The following is a 21469-nucleotide window of genomic DNA, read 5'->3' as shown; positions in this document are numbered from 1 at the left end:
GGTTAAATTGTCTCTTTACCCAGGACGGATACAGAAGAACGGACAGATCCCCAAATCACAAAGTCCTGGACACAGTCATGGAGTTGTAGCTTGATTTCCTTTGTCAAGGTCTCTCCTAGACAATGAGAGAGAGAGAGAGAGAGAGAGAGAGAGAGAGAGAGAGAGAGAGAGAGAGAGAGAGAGAGAGAGAATAAACCAAACAAGTTTTCACATTTCAAACCCAAGTCTCTTCTCTGGCACAAAATATTGTATAAGGTTGGGTCTACAAATACATATTAATCTGGGTGTCCTTGACATGAAAAATGTTTGAGAACCACTGGTTTAAACAATATTAATTAAGATTGCACTCTGTCGAGGTTGCCGACTTGCGCCTTGTTATCTATATATCAGGTCGCACTTGTTGTTGATGACGTCACCAAGAATGCTAGTCCCTCATTGGCTGTTGATGGTGATGTCACCAACAACAAGTGCGACCCGATGTATACATATTACAGAGGATGTGACAGAAACAAACCCCTTCCCCCAAAAATAAAATAAAAGTACAACAATAAAAACGCAACCCGGAAATGCTTTACAGAAAAACAAGCCCAAAGTCGACCCACCTCAGCTACAATCCACACTTACCTTTTGGACACAGCAGCCAGCTGTCGGTCTTAACCATCTCTGTTCCCTCTGCCTGAAAGGGCAGAGCATTATTTCAATCCGTGTATTGTCCCAAATCTGTTTACACATGCACATCATGATTTGGCTGAATTGTTCTCTAGTTTCTTTGATGCCACACTGAGTAATAGTAATGTCCTGTCTAAATACCCGGCTGCAGGAGCATGACAGAATATGTACATGTACAGGTGTGCACTGAATAATAGGGGTGTAGCGATAGATTTTAACAGCGACACGATGTGCATCTGCATCACGATAAATGGTTGACAAATACGATACATGGACGATATTGGATCATTCATAGCGATACGATTTAAAATCGATACAGTAACTACTTATCAAAGTGTGGATATGGTCATTGAGGGAAGGCGAGTGCTACAGTATGACTGAATGAATGAAACTTTATTTGTATAGCACCCTTCATACAAAAATGCAGCCCAGAGTGCTTCACACAACAAAATATAAAAACAAAACAGCAATAATTACAATACAGCAAAACAAAAGTAAATAAAACGTTGACACAGAAAAGACTGTATTTTCTAATTTTCATTTCTATGCTAGGAATTTGGAGTAGGTCAGCCGTAGCGGACCTAAGGGGACGGCCAGGAACATATCTATTCAGACAGTCCCAGTAAGTGCTATGGGCTTAGGTAGAGTCTGAAGAGGTGAGTCTTCAGGCCATGGCGGAAGCTAGCGAGTGAGTCTGCAGTTCTAAGTGCGAATGGGAGTTTATTCCACAGTTTGGGGGCCAGGAGGGTGAATTGTCTAGGACGAGTACCCACCTTGACTATCAGAGAGCGTGTGATGCCATCGATGCGGCCTCTCTCTGGAACTCTGACTGCCTGGCCGCCACACGATGCGTGGGACGTCACCGCCTCAGCCACCACAGATACGTTGACAACACCTACCAACATCAACCATGGAAGAAGTAACGCCCCAAAACGCATTATCACAGTGCCACTTTGTGCCGGGCTGTGAGCTTGTACATCTGCTATTGTTGGACATTTTTGAAAAATAAATATTGAATAATTTTGAATTCCGTGTTACGTGTCATAGTCTTTTGAATAAAATGTAATTTAGTTTTAGTCATCTGAAATGTTTTAGTTTTAGTCGACTACATTTCACGATGGCAGGCGTTGATTTCACACTTGCATGCTGAAAATAGATCTATAAGCTCACAGCTGCGTCGCGTTGTGAGCTTATAGATCAATATATGTAGTCTTAGTTTCAGTCATCATAGCTTAGTTCTTATTTAGTTAGTTTCAGTCATCATAGTTTGGTTCTTATTTAGTTTTTGTTTAGTTTTCGTCAGTGAAAAAGACTATGGGCCCTTTTATGATCCAGGTCTTATGCCTTATGCCTTAACTTCTTTGCCTTTTTTTACTATTTTGTTTTTGTTTTTGAAATATGTCAAATAGCTGATCTGCAAGTTCACAACGTGCAGATGTAGATCAGCATTTGAAGTATTTAAAAATGTTTTTCAAAATAGTGAAAAAAAGGTAAAGAAGTTAAGGCATAAGGCATAAGACCTGGATCATAATAGGGCCCTTTGGGTCTCACCTAGGACAGAGGCGTCCAGGGTCCAGTGGAAGGTCCTGCGTCCGTTGGCACAGAGACAGGAGGAGTACTCCTCACCGGGGACGGGTGTCAGCGTGTAATCGGACGAGGGCCTCGCAGTCACACTCACCTGCATGAGTAGAGACAACACTGGTTGGACGGAGCAACGGAAAACACATGGGTGGATAATTGAACTGCATGCCACCGTTAAAGAGTGGGTTTGATTGTGGGTTGATCGATAGACAGCCACAGGAACGTGCACACATTGACAAAGGGGGCTTGAGCCTCTGCCCTTTTACCCATCTGTAAAAAGTGCCCTCTCCAGACCATGAATGCAGTTGATGGGAATAGAAATGCAAATGCCCTCTTTCCATGCCATCTCATTGTTCCTACATCCCATTTGTCAGAATCTGGTGATGTTAACCTGGGGAAAAATACTATGCCTAAACCTAACCCTAACCTCAGTAAAGCTATTCCTAAACCTAACCCAAACCCAAACCCTAACCCTAACCTCAGTAAAACTATGCCTAAACCTAACCCTAACTAAATTCGGACTATGAGATGTAGGACAAATGAGATTTCTGACTTATGGGCAGTCCCCATATAAAGCACCGAAAATAGCCGACCTCCAAGCTCCCAATGTGTTGCAGCAAAACATGTTGCGAGCTTGGAGGTCTGCTATTTTCAATATTTTCACCAAAAGGCCGTTTTAGAAATGTCAGCCCCTGCCTCTCTAATATTCTCTGCACGTCCTTGGACAGACAGACAGACAGACAGACAGACAGACAGACAGACAGACAGACAAACAGACAGTACCATGATGCAGCTAGACTGGTAGTTGAAGACAGTAGCCTTCAGGACAAGGCTCTCCCCTCTGATGATGGAATACGGCAGGCTGAGATCCATGAAGAATGGCTTGAACACTCGGAGCTCCTTGGGGGGAGCCAGACCAAAACCACTTGTTGGAGACAAACAGAAAGCCTCCGTCTCCCATGTGGTGATGGTGTCTGGCACAGTGAGGGCCATGTCCTCTACTCCAGAGTCCCTGGATGGAACAACGATGGACATATAAGACAACATATTAAAAGTTCTTAAATCGCACATCACTTCTGCACTTGCATGGCGGTGCCAGCCTCTATCACACACTTCGTTTTGGGAAGAGAGTCTGGGATTGAAGGGAGAGATTCCATTTGGGGGGGGGGGGGGGGCTAAAGCCTAATGAGCTCAGCCAGAGCTCTTAATTGCTCCCTTTGAACTTCAAAGGGGTTGTGAACTAAGTAATTGATTGAGTCATTCAAGCGTTAATAGCTCGTTAGCCAATGAAAGCATCAAAGACTACGACCTGTATGATGTCTGTAATAGAGTGGAGGGGGGGATGTGTTTGTATACACACAGACTCGCCTGATTGGCTGAGTGGTTCTGAACCAGGCCATCAACCACCACGTGCCCCAAGCCTACAGCCCTGATTGGCTAGCCCTTTCATCGGGCGAGTGGAAAAAGGGGGGGCCAGTGAAGGGCCAGACTTCACTACAACACCACTTCCGCCAGGGGGTGGTGTTGAGTGCAGTCTGGTTTATTAACCAGGCAACGTCTGCATATGAATTCCTGGCTTGCTTAATGCAGGGGTTCTCAGCATGTTGTTTTTGGGGGGGGGGGGGGGGGGGGGGGGGGGGGGTACAACTATATAAAAACAGCAGTTAATACAAAGGACAAAACACAACTAGAACAAATTGCAGCAGAGCACAACAATATAAAACGGCAGTTAATATAATCACAATATAATCACAATAAAAACAACAATTAGCAGCAGAGCAACAAAGAGGTCAGGCATATGCCTGCCTAAAGAAGTGAGTTGTGAGGTGGGTTTTAAACATGGGGAGTGATTCATCGGGAGGTAGGGAGTTCCAGAGGTGAGGGGCAGAGCGGCTGAAAGCTTGTAGCCCCATGGTGGAGACACAGGCTGAGGGTTTGTCAGGGGGCGTCAGTTGGATGGCAGCTAGAGGCAGACCTGGGAGACCGGGAGGGAATGTGTATGTCGATGAGGTCAGATAGGTATGGAGGGGCGAGGTTATGGATGGCCTTGAAGGTATGGAGGAGAATTTTATAGTTGATGCGTTTGTTTGATGGGAAGCCAATGGAGTTGATAGGAGGTTCCACTGAGTCAGTCAGTGATTCCCAACCTGTGGTTAAATCCACACTGCTAATATAAGTTGGCCTGCCTTCAATGGAGAATAACGTCGATGTTGTTGTAGCTCTGTGCACTCACCCCATTTCCACCAGCTCCCATATCCATGTCTCTGGGAAGAAGGTGCGGATTGTTTGTATGGGGGGTGGAACCGCAGAGCTCCAGATACCTGGGTGGAATGGGTCCATATACCCACTTCCTCCTTGTAAAGGTGTAATATGTGAAATGCCAAAATTTGGCTCCACGAGTGGGACTACATCAAAAAAGGGGAGACGACACAGAGGATAAATGCAAAAAGAAGTGTGAATTTTATTTACAACATTAATTAAAGAAACTAAGCTAAAAAAGTAGAGTTTCCAACTCTGTGTCTGGCCGCTCCAGCGGCCTGGAGTGGACTGAGGAGAGGGAATGTAAGGTCGCTAACCCTCCGGTCGAAATGATGGGCGTTCGCAAAAGCGAGATTTCCCCTTCAGACTGAGACAGAATCGAATTTGAAAACACCTCTGGATGTGGTTTCTCATAATCGGATTTCTTGTGACCTGCATGTGACCTGTCTGCATTTAGACTATTTTAAACAAATCGGATTCCACTTTTGATGTGACACAGATCTGATTCGGGCTGGATGTGGGTGGCAGTGTAAATCAGGCCAAAAAGGTCCTTTCCCACTGCGCCCAATAACGATAACAACATGTCGCCGTTCACATCAATTATGTTTGTGTTATCGTTGTGGTGTGGACGCTGACATCCACTTCAATTGAAAACAATATTTGTTATTGTTATCGCGCCCAGTGGGAAAGCCCCTTATTAAGTCAGGCAGGTACTTTATAGTGTTTGGGGAGGCACTGGTCAGGTGTCTCCCCTTCTGCTCTTGCCCCAAGACTCCACCCTCCAAACCAGCACTGCAGCAGATAATCATTAGTACCAGAGGTGTGTTCCAGACTTGTTTTGAGGGCATACTATAATCTATGATCCACGGCTATTTGTGTGGCCAGGGCATACGCCAGTGCACAATGCCTATCAAATACGCTACTTTGAAACAAGGGCAGACGCTATTCATATTTTTATTTCCGACAGCCTATACAGTAGTTCAGGCCAAAGGTGGTACTGCAGCTGAAAGTGCTCTGAGAGCCATTCAAAAATGAGAGGCTCTCTATTCAGGAGTGGTAATTTAGCCTCAAACCTTTTGAAAAACGTTTTTGGGACATAAACAATATGACATAAATACTTTTTAAATGCATGATGTATCACCTTTAAGGAGGTATTTGTTGAAAAGACTACTCAAGTTACTTCAAGCTGTACTCAAGTTACTTAATACATGTTCAGTAAAGTTATGTGACAGAGCTAATGCAAACATTGGCTGGGAGAGAATGGAACAGCCCATCAGAATGTCCATTTGATCAAGACAAGACAAGACAAGACAAGACAAGACAAGACAAGACAAGACAAGACGACACATCATTCCATTTGTCCCAATGTAAAGGAGTCAAAGTTAAAAAGTAAAACAATCACAATAATACCTTCTGAGTAATACCTTCGGCGGCCATGGTCATCCAGGCATATTAATTTGACCAAATTTGTTGCCATCTTCAGTCCCAGAGCCTAGATAACATAAACATGAAGACATGAAGTATCTATCCCAAAGAGGAAGTTCAAACAATAATACCCGGCGTTGCATATCTACCGGTATATATATATATATATATATATATATATATATATATATATATATATATACATTAGCGCACACGCACACGCAGACACACAGATACCTTAAACACTTCATAATCATCATTGATTCCATCACATCGTAGTCCATCATCAAGTGCAAAAGGTATACTTCCTCTTGTGACTGGCAACAGGTTAAATATCTACAAAAAAAAAGAAAACAATGAAAACTAATTAAATATAGCCACAACCAGCAACCGAGGAGTCCAAGCATAATATGGTACTTTGTCCAATAATGAGACACCTGAGACTTAACATTAACATAAACTCAACAGTGTGAAGGTTTACTTTCCCACCATTTTGTAACCCAAATTTCACCCAGTAAAATGCCAGTAGCCTAAGCTGTAATCCTGGGCGCTGTGCTCCCTCTGCCAACCTGGGGAGAGCCAAGAAATTAGCTCAAATTCCTTCAGTACATAAGGAGTTAGTCAGGGGATATCTTTAGAAATAGTGTCAAATCCTGGAATAAATTCCTTACCAAAACATTTCTTCACCAATGTGTTTGTAAAGGTGTCTAGTAACACATCTCACAAAGACTGAAATTCAGTTTCCCTAGGAAAATCTTTGACAGCTAGGGTAATTCTGGGTCTCATTCACTCACTATACACTATTACTATAGGGGAAAAAATCACTCCCAAAAACTATGCTTTAAGTGGGATGTGAGGGGTCTAACTAGGTGTTTTTAATTATTCTGAATCCATTGCAAGCATTTGTTTTGCACCAAAAACATTCCTTGGGCTAGAAATGGACCCCCATACCACTGTGAAAAGTGATGACTCATCACTAAGCCATCATTTTATGGGCTGTTTTTGCATATATATACATATATTTTGGGAGTGATTTTTTCCCCTATAGTATAGTGTATATATGAGTGAGTGAATGAGACCCAGAATTACCCTAGCTGTCAAAGATTTTCCTAGGGAAACTGAATTTCAGTCTTTGTGAGATGTGTTACTAGACACCTTTACAAACACATTGGTGAAGAAATGTTTTGTTAAGGAATTTATTCCAGGACTTTTTAAGATATCCCCTGATTAAGTGAGTAGGCCGCTTCTTATCACCTGACAGGGGGGAGTTTCCCTGGTATAGGACATAGCGGGTGGAAGGCACACGTTATTCCACCAGTTTCTTATAGAGACCGGATTACTTTGCCCACTGGGCACTGACCTAGCGGTCCAGGTGCATACAACATAGGCTCTGATGCATGACATCATGTTGCTGGTTTGAATCCCGATCCCAAAGACTTTTGCTGCATGTCAATTTCCTGTCGGTCTACAAACTGTTATAATAAAGATATAAAAGCGCAAAAACTAATCTTAATAATGGGGTAATGCTTCCATCTCTGCTTTCAGACACAATGATATATACTTCAGTAACCATGGAGCTAAAGACATTTTGAGAAGCTGTGTGGACGTTCATTCTTAGCTGGGGGCGGGGCTATCCGCTCTCTGAGTCTATTATACTCTATATCAGGGGTGTCAAACTCATTTTTGGTTGAGGGCCACATTGGTCAAAAGGTGACTTGAGCTGGGCCGCAGCCAGCGCATGCGCACTAGGGATGGGTATCGTTCACCTTTTAATCGATACGATACCTTTTTCGATACCATTTTCGATACTTTTTATTTATTATTATTATTATAATTATTATTTGCCTTTTTCTATGGGCTATTTTATAGACGTTGGATCATTATCATAATAATAAACATTACAGGCTATTCTCGGCAGTAACGAGTGTAGCCTACTAAAGCAGTCATTAAACTTTCAGTAGCCCAACTGTTACAGATGCGACCGGCAAGGGGTGCATTCAAAAGTATCGAAACAAGGTATCGTTCGTTTTTACGTGAACAGATACTCGATAGTATCGACGTCAGAGAATCGATACCATTAAAAGTATCGCCGACGATACCCAACCCTAACGCGCACACACATCCAGCTAAGTGCCATTAAGTGTGCATATATGTATATATATATATTTATATTTATAAAATAAACATATGTGTGTTTGTGTGTATATATATATATATATATATATATATATATATATATATAAACATACCGTAAATCACCAATTAATCGCCCGGTGGCAAACTGCCGCCGGGTCCCATATATCCGCCCGGGGTCTGACCCCATTTTGCGCAATAAACGCCTGTTTCAAATAAGCGCAAGGTTCGTATAAGCGCCTGGGCCGTTATTTGCAATTAATATTATCCTTATTATGTTTTATGTAAGAGCCCGGGCTATTATTTGTTTGGTTGTTTGGTATTATTTGCTATTTATTTAACTTAACTGGTCATTTATGTTGCATGGCAGTGGTGCGCTGAAAACAGCAAATCTACAAGCTCACAGCAGTGCTGTGACAGCACGTTGCAACGCACCGCACTCGCTGTGCGTTGCTACGGGTCATATGTTGCATGACGGTCACGGTGGAGTGCGCCGAAAACAGCAAATCTACAAGCTCACAGCCCTGTGGACAGACACTTCTAAGCCAAATGTAGGCTATATATGGTGCCCAGCCCAGTGCTGCGCTCCCATGACGCGCAGGACGCACTGTGCGTCGGGGAACAGATTGTAAAGGACACCAAAAAAAGAGAGAGGAAAAAAAGAAAAGGAGTCTGCTGCTCTCTGCGTACTGACCATCATTCATTACTGTCTAAAACGTTGCTACAATGCAAAGTTTGCGTGAGTATAGGCTACTTTAAACTTGTGATGGAGAAAGACTGGCCAATATAAAGACCAGCTGGATCAGAATGACTCATTACCTACTGTTGCTGCCTCTTGTTATCCAGTCCGCATTTTGAAGAAGTAATCCATTATTTTGAGGTGCAAGGGGAATGCAGAAAGCTTAATCATAATGCAATACCATAATGGTTTAATGTGAGGATGGAGCTGTTCAGTGGTCATGTCAGCGAGTCCAGTCCAGCACCAGCTGCTAGGACTTATGCGCTAATTGGGTCGTTGACTCTTTGAACTTGACCTAGATGCGTCTTTGCTGGCATGCGGTAATATATTATTTTGGAGAAAGATTCCCTTAGTATAAATATAGTATATATATATTTTCATACACTCTTGATATTTTTTAAATGAGGTTGGGTCTAATAGATCGCAATGTGCTATTTTCTGGGTGTTCATAACAATTATAATAATAATAATTATTATTATAACATGTATTATAACATTTAGATTATTATTACTATTATATAGTTTGAGAAAGAAAAATTTACCAAATAATGGCCCAGTGCTGGCCAGTGCCAAAATAAATAAAAGCCTGTTACCAATAGCCGCCTGGTCCCTTTTAAGCGCCCGGGGTCCGACCCCATTTTGCGAAATAAACGCCCGGGCTACTAATTGGTGATTTACGGTATGCATATACCGGTACATATGTACACACACACACTGTTAGCTAATGGGTGGCTATCTGTAGTTATGGTTGCTAATGTGTGGCTATTGTTCTGAGGTTTCAGCTATGATCACCTGAGACTCCAGAGTTTCAGCTTGTATAGTTACACTTGTATTATGCAGGCCTACTTTGCTTGGCCAATAAAATCACATTTTATGACTAATCTGAATGGTAGTGTATGTTACAATATAACAATTGAGATGATTGTTTTTAGTTTTCCTGCTCTTCTATTGATAGAATTAGATTGTGTCAAAGGTGTTTACACACACACACACACACACACACACACACACACACACACACACACACACACACACACACACACACACACACACACACACACAAGATTTGTAAAGTTATAAGTATATAGTGCTCAGTGTGAATGGGCCTTTACACAGCATTGTATTTCAGTAACTGACTCACTGCTGTATAGCTACTTTAATTATAGTCATTGAAAACAAACAATGCATTTTTAAGGAGCCCAATAAAAAAATTGAAAGTAGAACAACTCAATTTGAAGTTATACATATTAGCTTAAGCTCAAGACAGAAACATTCTGTTTCCAGGCACCTGACAAGATATGTGGGAAATGATTCAGGATTTAGTGCAGAAGCATAGTGCTTCTGAGTTCTCCCACACTGTTAATTTTGTTAGAAAGTAATACATGTTGTGTTCATATTCCATGCTTGTTGCACCTTGAAAGTTTTTTTTTTCTACTAACGCATTCGCTGCTTTTCAAAATGGCTGCCAAGTACCAGGATGCCTCAGTCTCCATAGACTTCCATGTAATTCATAGTGCACGGATCATGCATGCCCATGCCATGCATGCCCATGCCTAGATCATGCACCATTGTGTGTGCACACTGTTCACAGCTTTCAAACAAAAAAAATCCGCTTGGAAATCCATTCAGGCATTCATGAGCCATTATGTTTTCTTCAAATGTGGTGTGGTATGGGGGTTAAACAACAATTTCGCGATTGCGATCATGCCTACTACATTTTTGGATTTTTTTTTTTTTTTTTAATTTTTTGAATTGAATTTCTTCAAAGAGGGCCGGCGTGGGCCGCAAAATGCCCGCGAAATGGCAGTTTGACACCCCTGCTCTATATGGTCTTACCTTGTCTGCATCCAGCTGTTTGCCGGGCTCCTTGATGAGCACACTCTGGTCGATGGCGCTGACTCCACACAGCGAGCCTGGCGTAGCCGACACCTGCAGCGTGTTCTGTTCTCCCGGGATGGCCGTGGGTGGAGAGAACTCCAGAGACACCTGGCAAGCAAGCAGGCCACATGCACACATAGACATCAAAGTGGGGCTTCAGCCCCTGCCCTTTGACCCGTCTCCTGCCTGCCCTCCCCTGGCCATGAATGCAACATTTACTACGGTGAAATAAATGCAAATGCCCCCCTTTCCATGCCATACCCAAAGGCAGCATTCAGGGGAATTGCCCTTTTCCGAAACTTTCTCCTGAATGCAGCATCTCCTGTAGCTAAAGAGTGCTGGGTCGTTCCCCGAAAATAGCTGATCTACAAGCTCACAACGTGTCGCAGCGTGACTTGTTAAGAGCTTGTAGATCCGCCATCTTCTCAATGTTTTGCCAAAAGTGCCCAAAAGTGACTCCATTACCCAAAAGTCTCTGCAAGCATGTCTGGCGAGATGTGCTGTGATTGGCCAGTCTTCACTTTAACTACATATGGTAGTAAAAACATTAAATAAATAAACATTAAATTAATTAAAACGTTAAGTAATATGCTATATCCACGGGTTTCGAACGCCCCATAGTGCATTGCACAGACGTTGTACCGAGCTTCCGGCGCCGCAGCCGAGTGTGATTTACAAGCTCACAACGGGCTGCATCTGCGACGCGACGTGAGCTTGTATGTCTGCTGTTAAACCGGAAGTGTGGTCCAAATAATCTCCAGTAAACTCACGCGATAATGGTGGATAGTTGTTAAATTAAATATGTCAATTAAAGCAGCACTATGTCACCTTTTAATTAATGTAATTGAACTGAACACATCTGACCCCTCATCATAAAGAGTGACCAGATGACATAAAACAGGCAGAGGCCAGCCTTGAACTGACCTCGTTGGAGAAGCATTTCTCTGTGGTGAACTCTGCACTGTGAGCCATGATCCTCTCACTGGGGAGGACAGCGTATGCCAGCACCTCCAACAAAGGAGCCATCTCTGGGCTGACCTCCAGCTTCAAGGAGACCTCGCCCTCTGTGACTGGAACCACACAGCAATGTGGAGAGGAGAGGAGAGGAGAGGAGAGGAGAGGAGGATGCACTTGTTCAGGGGTCATCAATATGTCAAAATGTGTCAGTGGCAAAGACATGGTCTTGTCCATTTCCTATTCCATTACTTATTATTATGTTGATCAAAGACCCAATTACTGAACGCAAAGTCTCCAGGTTTTCTACTACTAGTCCATACAAGATGTCGGTATCCGAAAGGTGGCAAATGCATTTTTGAAAAGCTCTATATCTGTAGATTATATTTTGGTATGACAACCCTTTCTAGCTAAATTGGTGTTATCAGCCACTATAGAGTTGGTGTCCCATTAACTTTACTATAGGGGGAAATGGCCCGTATGGCCCATGGACTATACAACACTATGGCACATTCTGAGTCCATTCCAGATATAGTGCTTCTGAAACCTTTTGTTTGCAAGGACCCACCATAAGCAGCATTCCCACCGGGCACGATAGAGATAAAGCTATCGTTTTAAAAAATCGTTCTCAACTGAAGTGGATGACACACAAGCTGAAGTGGAGCCCTGGCATCATCAGCGCTGTTGCATTTCATCATGTCGACTTACCCGACGAACGCAGCACTTGAACTGTCACAAGTCCTCGCTCGATAATAGTTGCCTTGGACAAAATCTGGAAACAAAATGGAGATGGAGAGGAGAGGTGAAAACATGGAATGGAAGCTTCCATGACACCAACACACAGAACCAACATCAATAGCATTTTACAGATACAGACTGTACATAGCTCAGTATGCAAAGGAATGTATTAACTCGATGCGTGCCAAGGCCACTTGAGGGCGCCAGAGTGCCAGAGTCACTCCCATAGACCACCGCTGTAACATACGGGGACCCACGTAGCAGTGACGTGCGTTTTCACGTTCGTGCGTGTCATGAAAATTACCCGGATGAAGAGAGCTACAAGATAGCTATAGGCTATCACTCATTTTAGAAGCCCGATTTTCGGCGATTTAGCCGTAAATAAACCTTGTCCGCTTCCATAAGAACACAGTTCAGAGAAAATTAGCTTTAAAGATGTGACAATGCATTGGATTCAGCGGCGCGATTCGGCGGCGTTACCCTCTCGTGGGCCGATGTAAACAGATCGCGGCCTGAAAGAAAATTTAGCCCGAGGCCTCCGATTATTTAATTCATTTTATATAAAAAGCCGAACTAGTTCGGGATCGGCACCCCGTGAAACGTCGCAGCTCAGGGTAAGTAAAATAGCAAAAGAAATATTGTATTGTATTGAAAAAAAGCCAAACTTGTTCGGGATCGGCACAAACAGACTGTTGCACGTGCATGTGCGTGTGTGTGTGTGTGTGTGTGTGTGTGTGTGTGTGTGTGTGTGTGTGTGCGTGTGCGTGCGTGCATGCACACGTTGGAGAGAGCCACTGACCAGGTACATCAGGTCCACAGGGCCTGCAGTCTCTCCAGCTACAGTGTAGTGGATGGTGATGTGGTTTTCCACTCCGCAGAGCAGTGGCCTCTCCTCCTCCACCTTCTTCACCTCCAGTGAGCTCCCTGGCCTCCCTGGCCTCTCTGGCCTCCGCACCGACAGGCGATGTTGCCGCTCGCGCCAGTACGGCGTTCTGGCACGAGGGTGTAGGTTTAGCTCTGGATTAGCACTAGGCTTCATCACAGCAAGAAAAGACAAGATTTAAATCACTCATTCTTTATTCCTTTCACTCTTTCATAAGGAGTCATATCACCAATGTTGACTTGTGGTGGACATTTCTTTTTTTTTTTTTTTGCCATGGACCTACAAAATGAGTGGACAGATATATAGGCTTACATTACCTTTACACGTCTGTAACTCAGAGTGCACATATGGAACCAAATCCATTTGGTTCAGCCACTCAATTTTGCCACTCATCTACTGTCCACTGAAGATTGCAGTTAAGTGCTGGTGTTTGCCTTCAGCCCCATCAGTCACTGTCCTGTCTGTGACCTACAGTATAACCGTGAGGTCTCGCTGTCCCTATCAATATGTGGTTGACACTGTCTCTTGACTTACTGTGAGCATGATCTCCGTTTTTGGCGTGTTGAATGAGAAAGCGGCCACACCATCATTGTCAGTTTTGAGGTTCAATATTTTACTTGCTGACTGCCCTTCGCCTTCAAACATGTACACCAACATGTCTGGAATGGCTGTGTTATTCAAGTAACGTGCTTTGACCTGTCGGAAATACAACATAATAATCATGTAGAATACATACGAGTCGGGAGTGTGTGAACTGTGCTGAACTGATGGGTGAAAAATCGTAATATTTGGACTTACTTTTCCTTCAATCACTGATTGCCCCTCAAACACCTTGGACGTCACATAAATAAAGGAAAGCTCTCCAATTGCATAAGAGATATCGATCACTTCCCCTTGTGGCCGTATAACACCTGTGGACAGAGGTGAAAAGTATACTAAGTACATGTACAAGTATGTCCAATACCTTATACTTCTACTCCACTATACATCTCAGAGGCAAATATTGTACTACTTGTATTATTATTATTACAAAACATACATTAACCAGCCCTATACATACTTTGACTATTTGATTATAGTAAATTTACCCTCAGAAACATCATCATTCTGATGAGCTACTGAGCTTGAAGCTGACGCTCACTGTTTGCTTCTATCTCTGTGAAGACTTGCCTGTTCCATCTTCCTCTACGTTAGCATTGAGGTGCAGATGATCCTCAAGAACGTCTTGGTCAGGTCCGGTGAAAGTGGACATTTTCAAAGTAAAGCTGGCGCAGCCGCTCTTGTCCGTCTGTACAATATACAAATGAAAGAAGAAGAAGGAAAAAAATAAAAATAAACGTTAAATAAGTGAGGAAGAAAGTCTTATGGGCTTTGCACACAGGCCCGTTGTGTTTTTTCAGTTTGCTGCATGATTAAAACACATTGTATTTGGTGTGCAATAAATGCTGTGCGGAATCCTCACTGCGGATCCAAAAAGGAGTCATAAAAGGAGTGAATGAGTTTTTACCACATGCGAAAAGACGCACGAATCGAACACGAAAACGCACTGCCGCAGCCACTTGCCGCACGGCAAATTTGGAGCAGGTGTGCATGAGGTCATAGAGAGTCATTGGTTTCTTAAAAAAAATTCAGTTTATTCCAATTCCTTTGCCTGTCTGCAAAGCCCTTTAGTCGATAACACATGGCTTGGAGTTGATTAGAGAGAGAGGGAGATAATGATTGATGGATGGAAGGATGAATAGACAGATAGAGAGACAGACACACAAGTAGACCGGTCGATGATTGACCGACCAACTTTTTACTACACAGGGAAGTATCAACATGCTATGTCACCTGTTTACTCTCTTTATAGCAGGGTGCAGTAATAGCAGGGATTCCCTCTGGGTGTTCCGGATGGAACGTAAGCGGGATAAAAATGCCTTCTTTAAGTGGTCGGCACAGCTCCACTCCTGCCTTACCAGGCACAGGTTGCCCATATGTATACCTGATGGAGTAAAGAGTAAGAATACCTGTATGAAAAGGGGGAAATCTCGCTCTTTCGAACGACCGTCATTTCGACAAAGGAGCGTCGGGAGGGTTAGCGACTCACCCCACTGAGGTTAGGTTTAGGGTAAGGGTTAGAGTTGGGTGTAGAACAGATGACACGTAGTAACAGCGAACAGGGACGTGCTGGCCATTGGGAAAAGCGGGACAACTCCCGAACGGCCGGTTCATTGCCGGGAAATTTTTAAATAAAATGTCCTGGAACGAAATGGCCTTCGTTCCATTTTGGGGGCTGGGCGGCCAACAAAGTAAATCGTCACTGTCGGGCAGAAACCTCGTATCTCCAAGTTTCAAATGTATAAATTTTTTCGCAAAGCAAAGCCCTGCTTCATCATACAAGGCCGTTGCACAAAAGTAGTGAAAACAGCAGATCTACAAGTACACAATACCTAAAGAGAGAGATCTCTCTCTATAGCGCGCAATGAGGCCTCTCCAACTCTTTTTCCCGGGCTGAATCAGGGGCCCAGCATGTCCCTGACAGCGAAACACTCCCTATGTAAAGGAGGCATCCTATATTAGTCCCACGGATTAAAAAAATCACACTTGTGTGAACTGAGCGGTGGAAGCTGCGTGAGTGTGTGTGTGTGTGTGTGTGTGTGTGTGTGTGTGTGTGCGTGCGTGCGTGCGTGTGTATGTGTGTGTGTGTGTGTGTGAATGTGAGTGTGAGTGTGCCTGGCCTGAGGCTGAAGAACAGCGCCCCTCCCTTAACATGTGTGGTCAGAAAAGGTACTGCAGACTTGAGGCTACATACAGACAGACACGCAGACAGACAGACAGACAGACAGACCCACACACACGGCCACGTATAGGAGCGTTGTGACCACCGCTCAAAAAGGTTAGTGTGAGGTTAGAGTTAGGGTTAGGCTGAGTTGTATTTCGTGCCAGGTTAGGGTGAGGGATCTGAATGTCCTGAATGTATTTAATCCTTTCACCCTGCTAAAAAATATTTCAAAATCTGCAATGAATATACCCCAAATATACCATGTTGCCCCATGTCTATCCTCTAAAATAAATGTTGCCATTTCCATATTTCCGAGAACATATACGTTTCTATTATGTGTGGAGGAAGCTCCGAGAAATTAGAGGAAAACAATGAAAATAAGCCCTTTATTGGTCTTCATTTTGTGTTTGTCGGGAAAGTGCGTTGTTGTTGTTTCTTTTCTTTTTTTCCCCCTTTTCAATCAATCAATCAGTCAATCAGTCAATCAATCAATCAATCAATCAATCAATCAATCAATCAATCAAATTACTAACTACAGGAACACGCTAAGAGAAGTCCATGCATCATACTGTACTTACGTTGCACAGACTTCAGCTGTGAATTCATCCTCTTCAATGCTTATCTCCTCACGTACTTTTACCTTAACATCAAATTTAGGCAAAACTGGGAGCAAATTATAATTTGTTAGCATGCTTTGTTATGATACAACACAATGCAAATTAATATTATACATATTTCTATTTCGTTTATATATTTAATTTTACATTTTTTGTGAGACATGTATCAGTAGCCTATAGAAAAAAAAAACATGAAATGGTGTGAAGAGTCCTACAGCCCTAAAATCATCTAAAGCGGTACACAGTATGTCTAGAGTCATGTCATTAATGGATGGATCTGTCCCATGTGTATACATGTGACCTGACGGTCGCTTATCTCCTGACTAGGGAGTCTTACTGGTAGGCTTATAGTTTGCCTAATCAGAGTGCTGCATATTTCTCTCAAATGAAAATACCAACCAACCACTTACCATATTTCTCCACCTTGAAGGAGTGAGCTATTATCGTGTCAACAGTCGATACGATAACTTTGTAGGTTCCTTCGCGGGCCTCCGGGTTCAGTGCGTAAGAATGTTGCAGAATTGTCCCATTAGATCTGTCGTTCAGCCACTGTCCTATCCGGTTACCATTAGCATCCTGTTCGATTTGTAGAATGTAACGGCCATTCATCAGAATCACGTCACAAATGAGTAAGCAGTGGAGAACCATTCAGAACATTTCAAAATCCGGTTTAGGTCACCAGTTGGCTTATCTAAAGTTTATTGCTATGGATGGAGAGTGCACACCTGAATCAATCAATCAATCAATCAATCAATCAATCAATCAATCATGCAGTGCTTGTTTTTTGCCGTTTTCGTTTCAACATGGCCTACCACACACACAAAAAAATATGCATTTAGTTTTATATTGTGCTACTGCATCGCTAGTGACTATGAACACCAAATTAGGTTTTATATCAAACAGTGTTGATTTTGACACATTTTCTTTGGTTTTATTCAGTCTTTTGAATGGCTGATTATACACTTGGTTGCATGAGGAAAATAGCAGACCTACAAGCTCAGAATGCAACATACTGTGAGCTTGTAGATCTACTATTTTCAGTGCTTTACAACCCGGCTCAACCAAACAGAAAATGACTTGACTTTTCATTTACTGAATCTCTTCTCCACTAGTCCCTCCCTAACATTTTAGTCTGACACAAAATCGTCAGTATACTTAGCATTAGTTTTAGTCATCATAGTTTAGTTTTTATTTAGCATTCGCTGGTGAAAAAAGTTAGTCAACAAACTTTTTACCATAGTTTGATTCAATGAAATTAACACTTAAATTTAAACATTTAAATGTGTTGTGGGAATTGATACTGTGTATGTTTACGCAAGTCTTACCTCAATCACCACAGTGTTGTACTACAAGGAGGAAAGAAAACAAAAGGGCATTAAACAAGAAATCCTTCCCACTATTCACATAGTGTAAGTAAAACATGCGAGTATTTTTTCCACCACTATTCTTTATGTAAAACTCACCAGCTCATTCACAGGTCTGAACTTGGTGTCCATGGAAACCACTCTGAATTTCACTGCAGTAAAACAACATTAGACATGAAATAGTCTCGCGTGGCCAGACTGTTGCCTCCGCGATTTGGCCAAATGCTCCCGGCATACAGTCTGGCAAACCGGGGAAGAAACGATGAGTGCGAGATAAAGCGGATGTGACGCAACCGCTCCCTTGGTGCAGTAGCAATAACATGTCCTACTGGAAGCGTTATGTCTCCTTTCAATATTTCTGGGGGCTTTATTTCGTCTTTCTCTGGTGTTATTGGTGTTAACTCCATGATGTTTTCAAACGTTTTCTTAAACTATACACCCATAACAAGAATAGGCAGCTCGAATGACTTTGTCTGAGCTATTGTGTTTCTGTTATGTTTCCAATGGGACTGCAGTTCAGTGCAGCACTGGCTACTTCCTTTACTCGCCGTTCGGGAGCTGCTCTTCCAGACTCTATATAGCATTCGGAGATTGTGGAATAGTTGTCTGGCTACGCGAGACTAGACATGAAATGAAGCTCATCTATGACAGTGGTTCTCAACCTTTTCAGGCCGCGATCCCCCAAAAAATAATAATACTTGAACCAGGGAACCCAACCTGACATGCACGTGGAATTGTATAATTGTATAATCCTGATGTAATTCCTTTCAAACTCTCAAGATGGTTCATGTAGCATTTCCATTATTTAATCTCTTCCAAATCCAACTAAATCATACAGAATCTGATGAAAATGTTGCTTCGCTTTTAATTCAACCACAATGTTATAATGCAGATGTTACCTGTTTGTCCTGGGAGGTAGAATGGTTTATCTGTTTGGATGAATGTCATGGGTCTGTAGGCTTTGAACTCGATTTTCCTTTCTTCTGTGGATTGGAATGTTTGGCCTTGGACCACCACCTGAAGGCTCTGGACTTGGCTCACTGCTGGTGCCTACGACGATGGATAGTTTCAATTAGGGATGTCCCGATCGGATCGGGAGATCGGGGACGATTTCAATAGATCGGAATCGGGAGAAAAAGATCGGGAAACACCTTGTCTTTATATATTTAAAAAAACATATAAGTTGATGAGCTTTATTTTCAATTTGTTTTGATAAAATGCTGCACCAAGTGAAAAAAGAAGCTTGGCTAGAATGGATACTGTTATTTAAATAAAAAAAAAAAACTTTTTTCATTTTTTTCTTTCCTTTTTCCTTAATGCATTGCCGAAAGATCGGATCGGGAAGGATCAAATAAAACTTGATCGGGACATCCCTAGTTTCAATCCAAGAGAAGTATTGACAACCTCTTAAATACAGAATTCATGCATGGACCATTAATGTCATTGTCTAAAACTAAAAAGAATAATGCAAAATTATAACGAATAAAATAAATAAAGAATACCCAGCAGCCCTCATATAGCTTATATAGAGCACATAAGCCTATCGCTTTTATACTATTTGTTGCAGTCAAAAGTGATTTTTATTTTTACTAGTTGTCATTACACACACATCCATGCCTTGGTTGTCCCACATGAGCCGCCAGTCTAGTAAATCATGTTTTGGGGTGAGCATTTGGCACAACTGCCAATCAAAGTGACTGTACTCACTGGTCAATCACAGTGTGTCTTTTCCGGGACTTGGGAAAACACAGAACAGCATAACATCTCTTTAGCAGACTACGGTGGCTTGGGTGGAACAACCAAGGCATGGATGTGTTTGTAATGACAACTAGTAACACGTTCAAGAACAAAACTTTTGACCACGTTCAAGAACAAAATAATCACTTTTGACCGCAACAAACAGCGTAAAAGCGATAGGCTCATGGGCTCCACTCTAAGCTATGAGGGCTGCTGGGTTCTGCTGGGGAAACTGGACAACAGGGGCATTTCTGCCTAATAGACCCAATGGACAGTCATTGGGATCAATATAAGTAGGAAAATGAACCTAGATGTTATTTAGGGAGGAGTTGTCATTTAAACAAAACTCTCAAGATGGTTCATGTAGCATTCATGTAGCATATACTTTTTGGATACAATGTTTAAAGGTAAGAATCATGTAAGAGTGTCGAACTATCGCTGGAAAAATCTCATTTGGTCAGCTGATGCCAAGGAACTTTGAGCTATATAGGAGCTATTCCAACCTCAGCATCCTTCTACCGATATACTCACTCCTCTCTCTGGCCAGAGAGGCCATCTCTCCAAAACATCTGGCATGCGCTATCCTGCTGATGTACTCGTTCCTGATCCTATCCATCCTTGTTACTCCCAGAAAGAACCTCATTATTTTAGTCTCTGCTACTTCCAGCTCTGCTTCCTTATAACCACTTATCCTAGATTACTGTTTCAATGCATATTACTATTATTATTTCTCATGTTAAATATGTACAAAATCAAGAAAAAAATCCTTTCCTGCGCCTTCAATGCGCCAGTCAAAGGTGCACCTGAAAGGATCTGCAGAGGTGGAATGGTTTGTCAGAGGTCTCACGGAAGATAGTCATTCCAGGGAGAGAGATGGTCATGGTCACAGCCTCCTTGAGCTGCACAAAATCCACACAGAACTTGGCCTCAGAGCCCGCCTCGAGAATTGCAGGAATGGCAACCATGTATTGCCTATAATCACAAACAAATGCCATGTTTAGGTAAATGGTAAGGTACGGTACATTTTAGTTATATAGCCTACTGTAGCACCTTTCAAAACAAATGGTACAAGCTGTGTGAGCTTCTGTGAGCTTGTAGATATGCTATTTTCAAAGATTTGTATTCATAAAAGAAAGTGCTTTTACCACCAACTGGACTTACGGTCTTGCGGCTGCTTGGCTGATACAGGTCCAGGTGAAACAGGCAGATAGGATCCATGTCCAAGTCTCAACCCTCCACAGAGCCATGACTGAGGGTGGCGGTGGCCAGACCTGCAGCGATTGTCTCTGTTATACTGTCCCATCTGAGCCTAGCCTGGTTTCCAGCCCATAGACCCCGCCCACTCTCAGAGTGGACTGTTACGTGAGCCGAGTCTGAAATCAGGCTAATCTGAGCCCCCTCCTCCATGCACACGCACACGCGCGCGCACACGCACACACACACACACACACACACACACACACACACACACACACACACACACACACAATAGATCACGAACGGATACAACCCTATAAGGGGATAGGGGCGGAACTTACTGAATATTATGCAGGAGTGCTGTATTTGTTTTTTTGGGAGACTTTGGATTGGTTACACAAATATTTGCAAAACCAACACTGACTACGTTCCCACTGCAATGGGTTAAAGATTGACATGTTTAATTCTACTTGGTTGACTTGGCCTATTTTAGTCAATAGGCTATACAGTAGGCCTATGTGCCAACATTCA

The 21469-nt window shown here is 42.7% G+C and overlaps 1 protein-coding gene across 1 annotated transcript in view; it reads right to left on the bottom strand.

The window, feature by feature from the left end:
* LOC308284334 (pregnancy zone protein-like) overlaps positions 1-21034 on the bottom strand; it is a 33984-nt gene extending 12950 nt beyond the window's left edge. Inside the window, exons 1-23 of the mRNA XM_080724919.1 lie at positions 20903-21034; positions 20545-20713; positions 18904-19054; positions 18104-18156; positions 17966-17986; positions 17051-17216; positions 16602-16686; positions 15093-15243; positions 14430-14547; positions 14058-14170; positions 13794-13955; positions 13176-13409; positions 12347-12410; positions 11609-11754; positions 10643-10792; positions 6172-6270; positions 5920-6001; positions 4484-4655; positions 3034-3262; positions 2221-2347; positions 1443-1564; positions 625-676; positions 20-115 (exon numbers count right to left, since the gene is read on the bottom strand). Of these exons, the coding sequence (XP_080581045.1) occupies positions 20-115; positions 625-676; positions 1443-1564; positions 2221-2347; positions 3034-3262; positions 4484-4655; positions 5920-6001; positions 6172-6270; positions 10643-10792; positions 11609-11754; positions 12347-12410; positions 13176-13409; positions 13794-13955; positions 14058-14170; positions 14430-14547; positions 15093-15243; positions 16602-16686; positions 17051-17216; positions 17966-17986; positions 18104-18156; positions 18904-19054; positions 20545-20713; positions 20903-20988 (2848 nt within the window). The 5' untranslated portion in view covers positions 20989-21034. The remainder of the gene's footprint in view (positions 1-19; positions 116-624; positions 677-1442; positions 1565-2220; positions 2348-3033; positions 3263-4483; positions 4656-5919; positions 6002-6171; positions 6271-10642; positions 10793-11608; positions 11755-12346; positions 12411-13175; positions 13410-13793; positions 13956-14057; positions 14171-14429; positions 14548-15092; positions 15244-16601; positions 16687-17050; positions 17217-17965; positions 17987-18103; positions 18157-18903; positions 19055-20544; positions 20714-20902) is intronic.
* Between the last annotated feature and the right edge of the window lie 435 nt (positions 21035-21469).

Source organism: Nannobrachium achirus, assembly GCF_963921795.1.
Source record: "Nannobrachium achirus genome assembly, chromosome: 4".
NCBI classification, from domain to species: domain Eukaryota; kingdom Metazoa; phylum Chordata; class Actinopteri; order Myctophiformes; family Myctophidae; genus Nannobrachium; species Nannobrachium achirus.
Note: the sequence above shows the minus strand (reverse complement) of the source record. Positions and strands in the feature narration are given on the sequence as shown.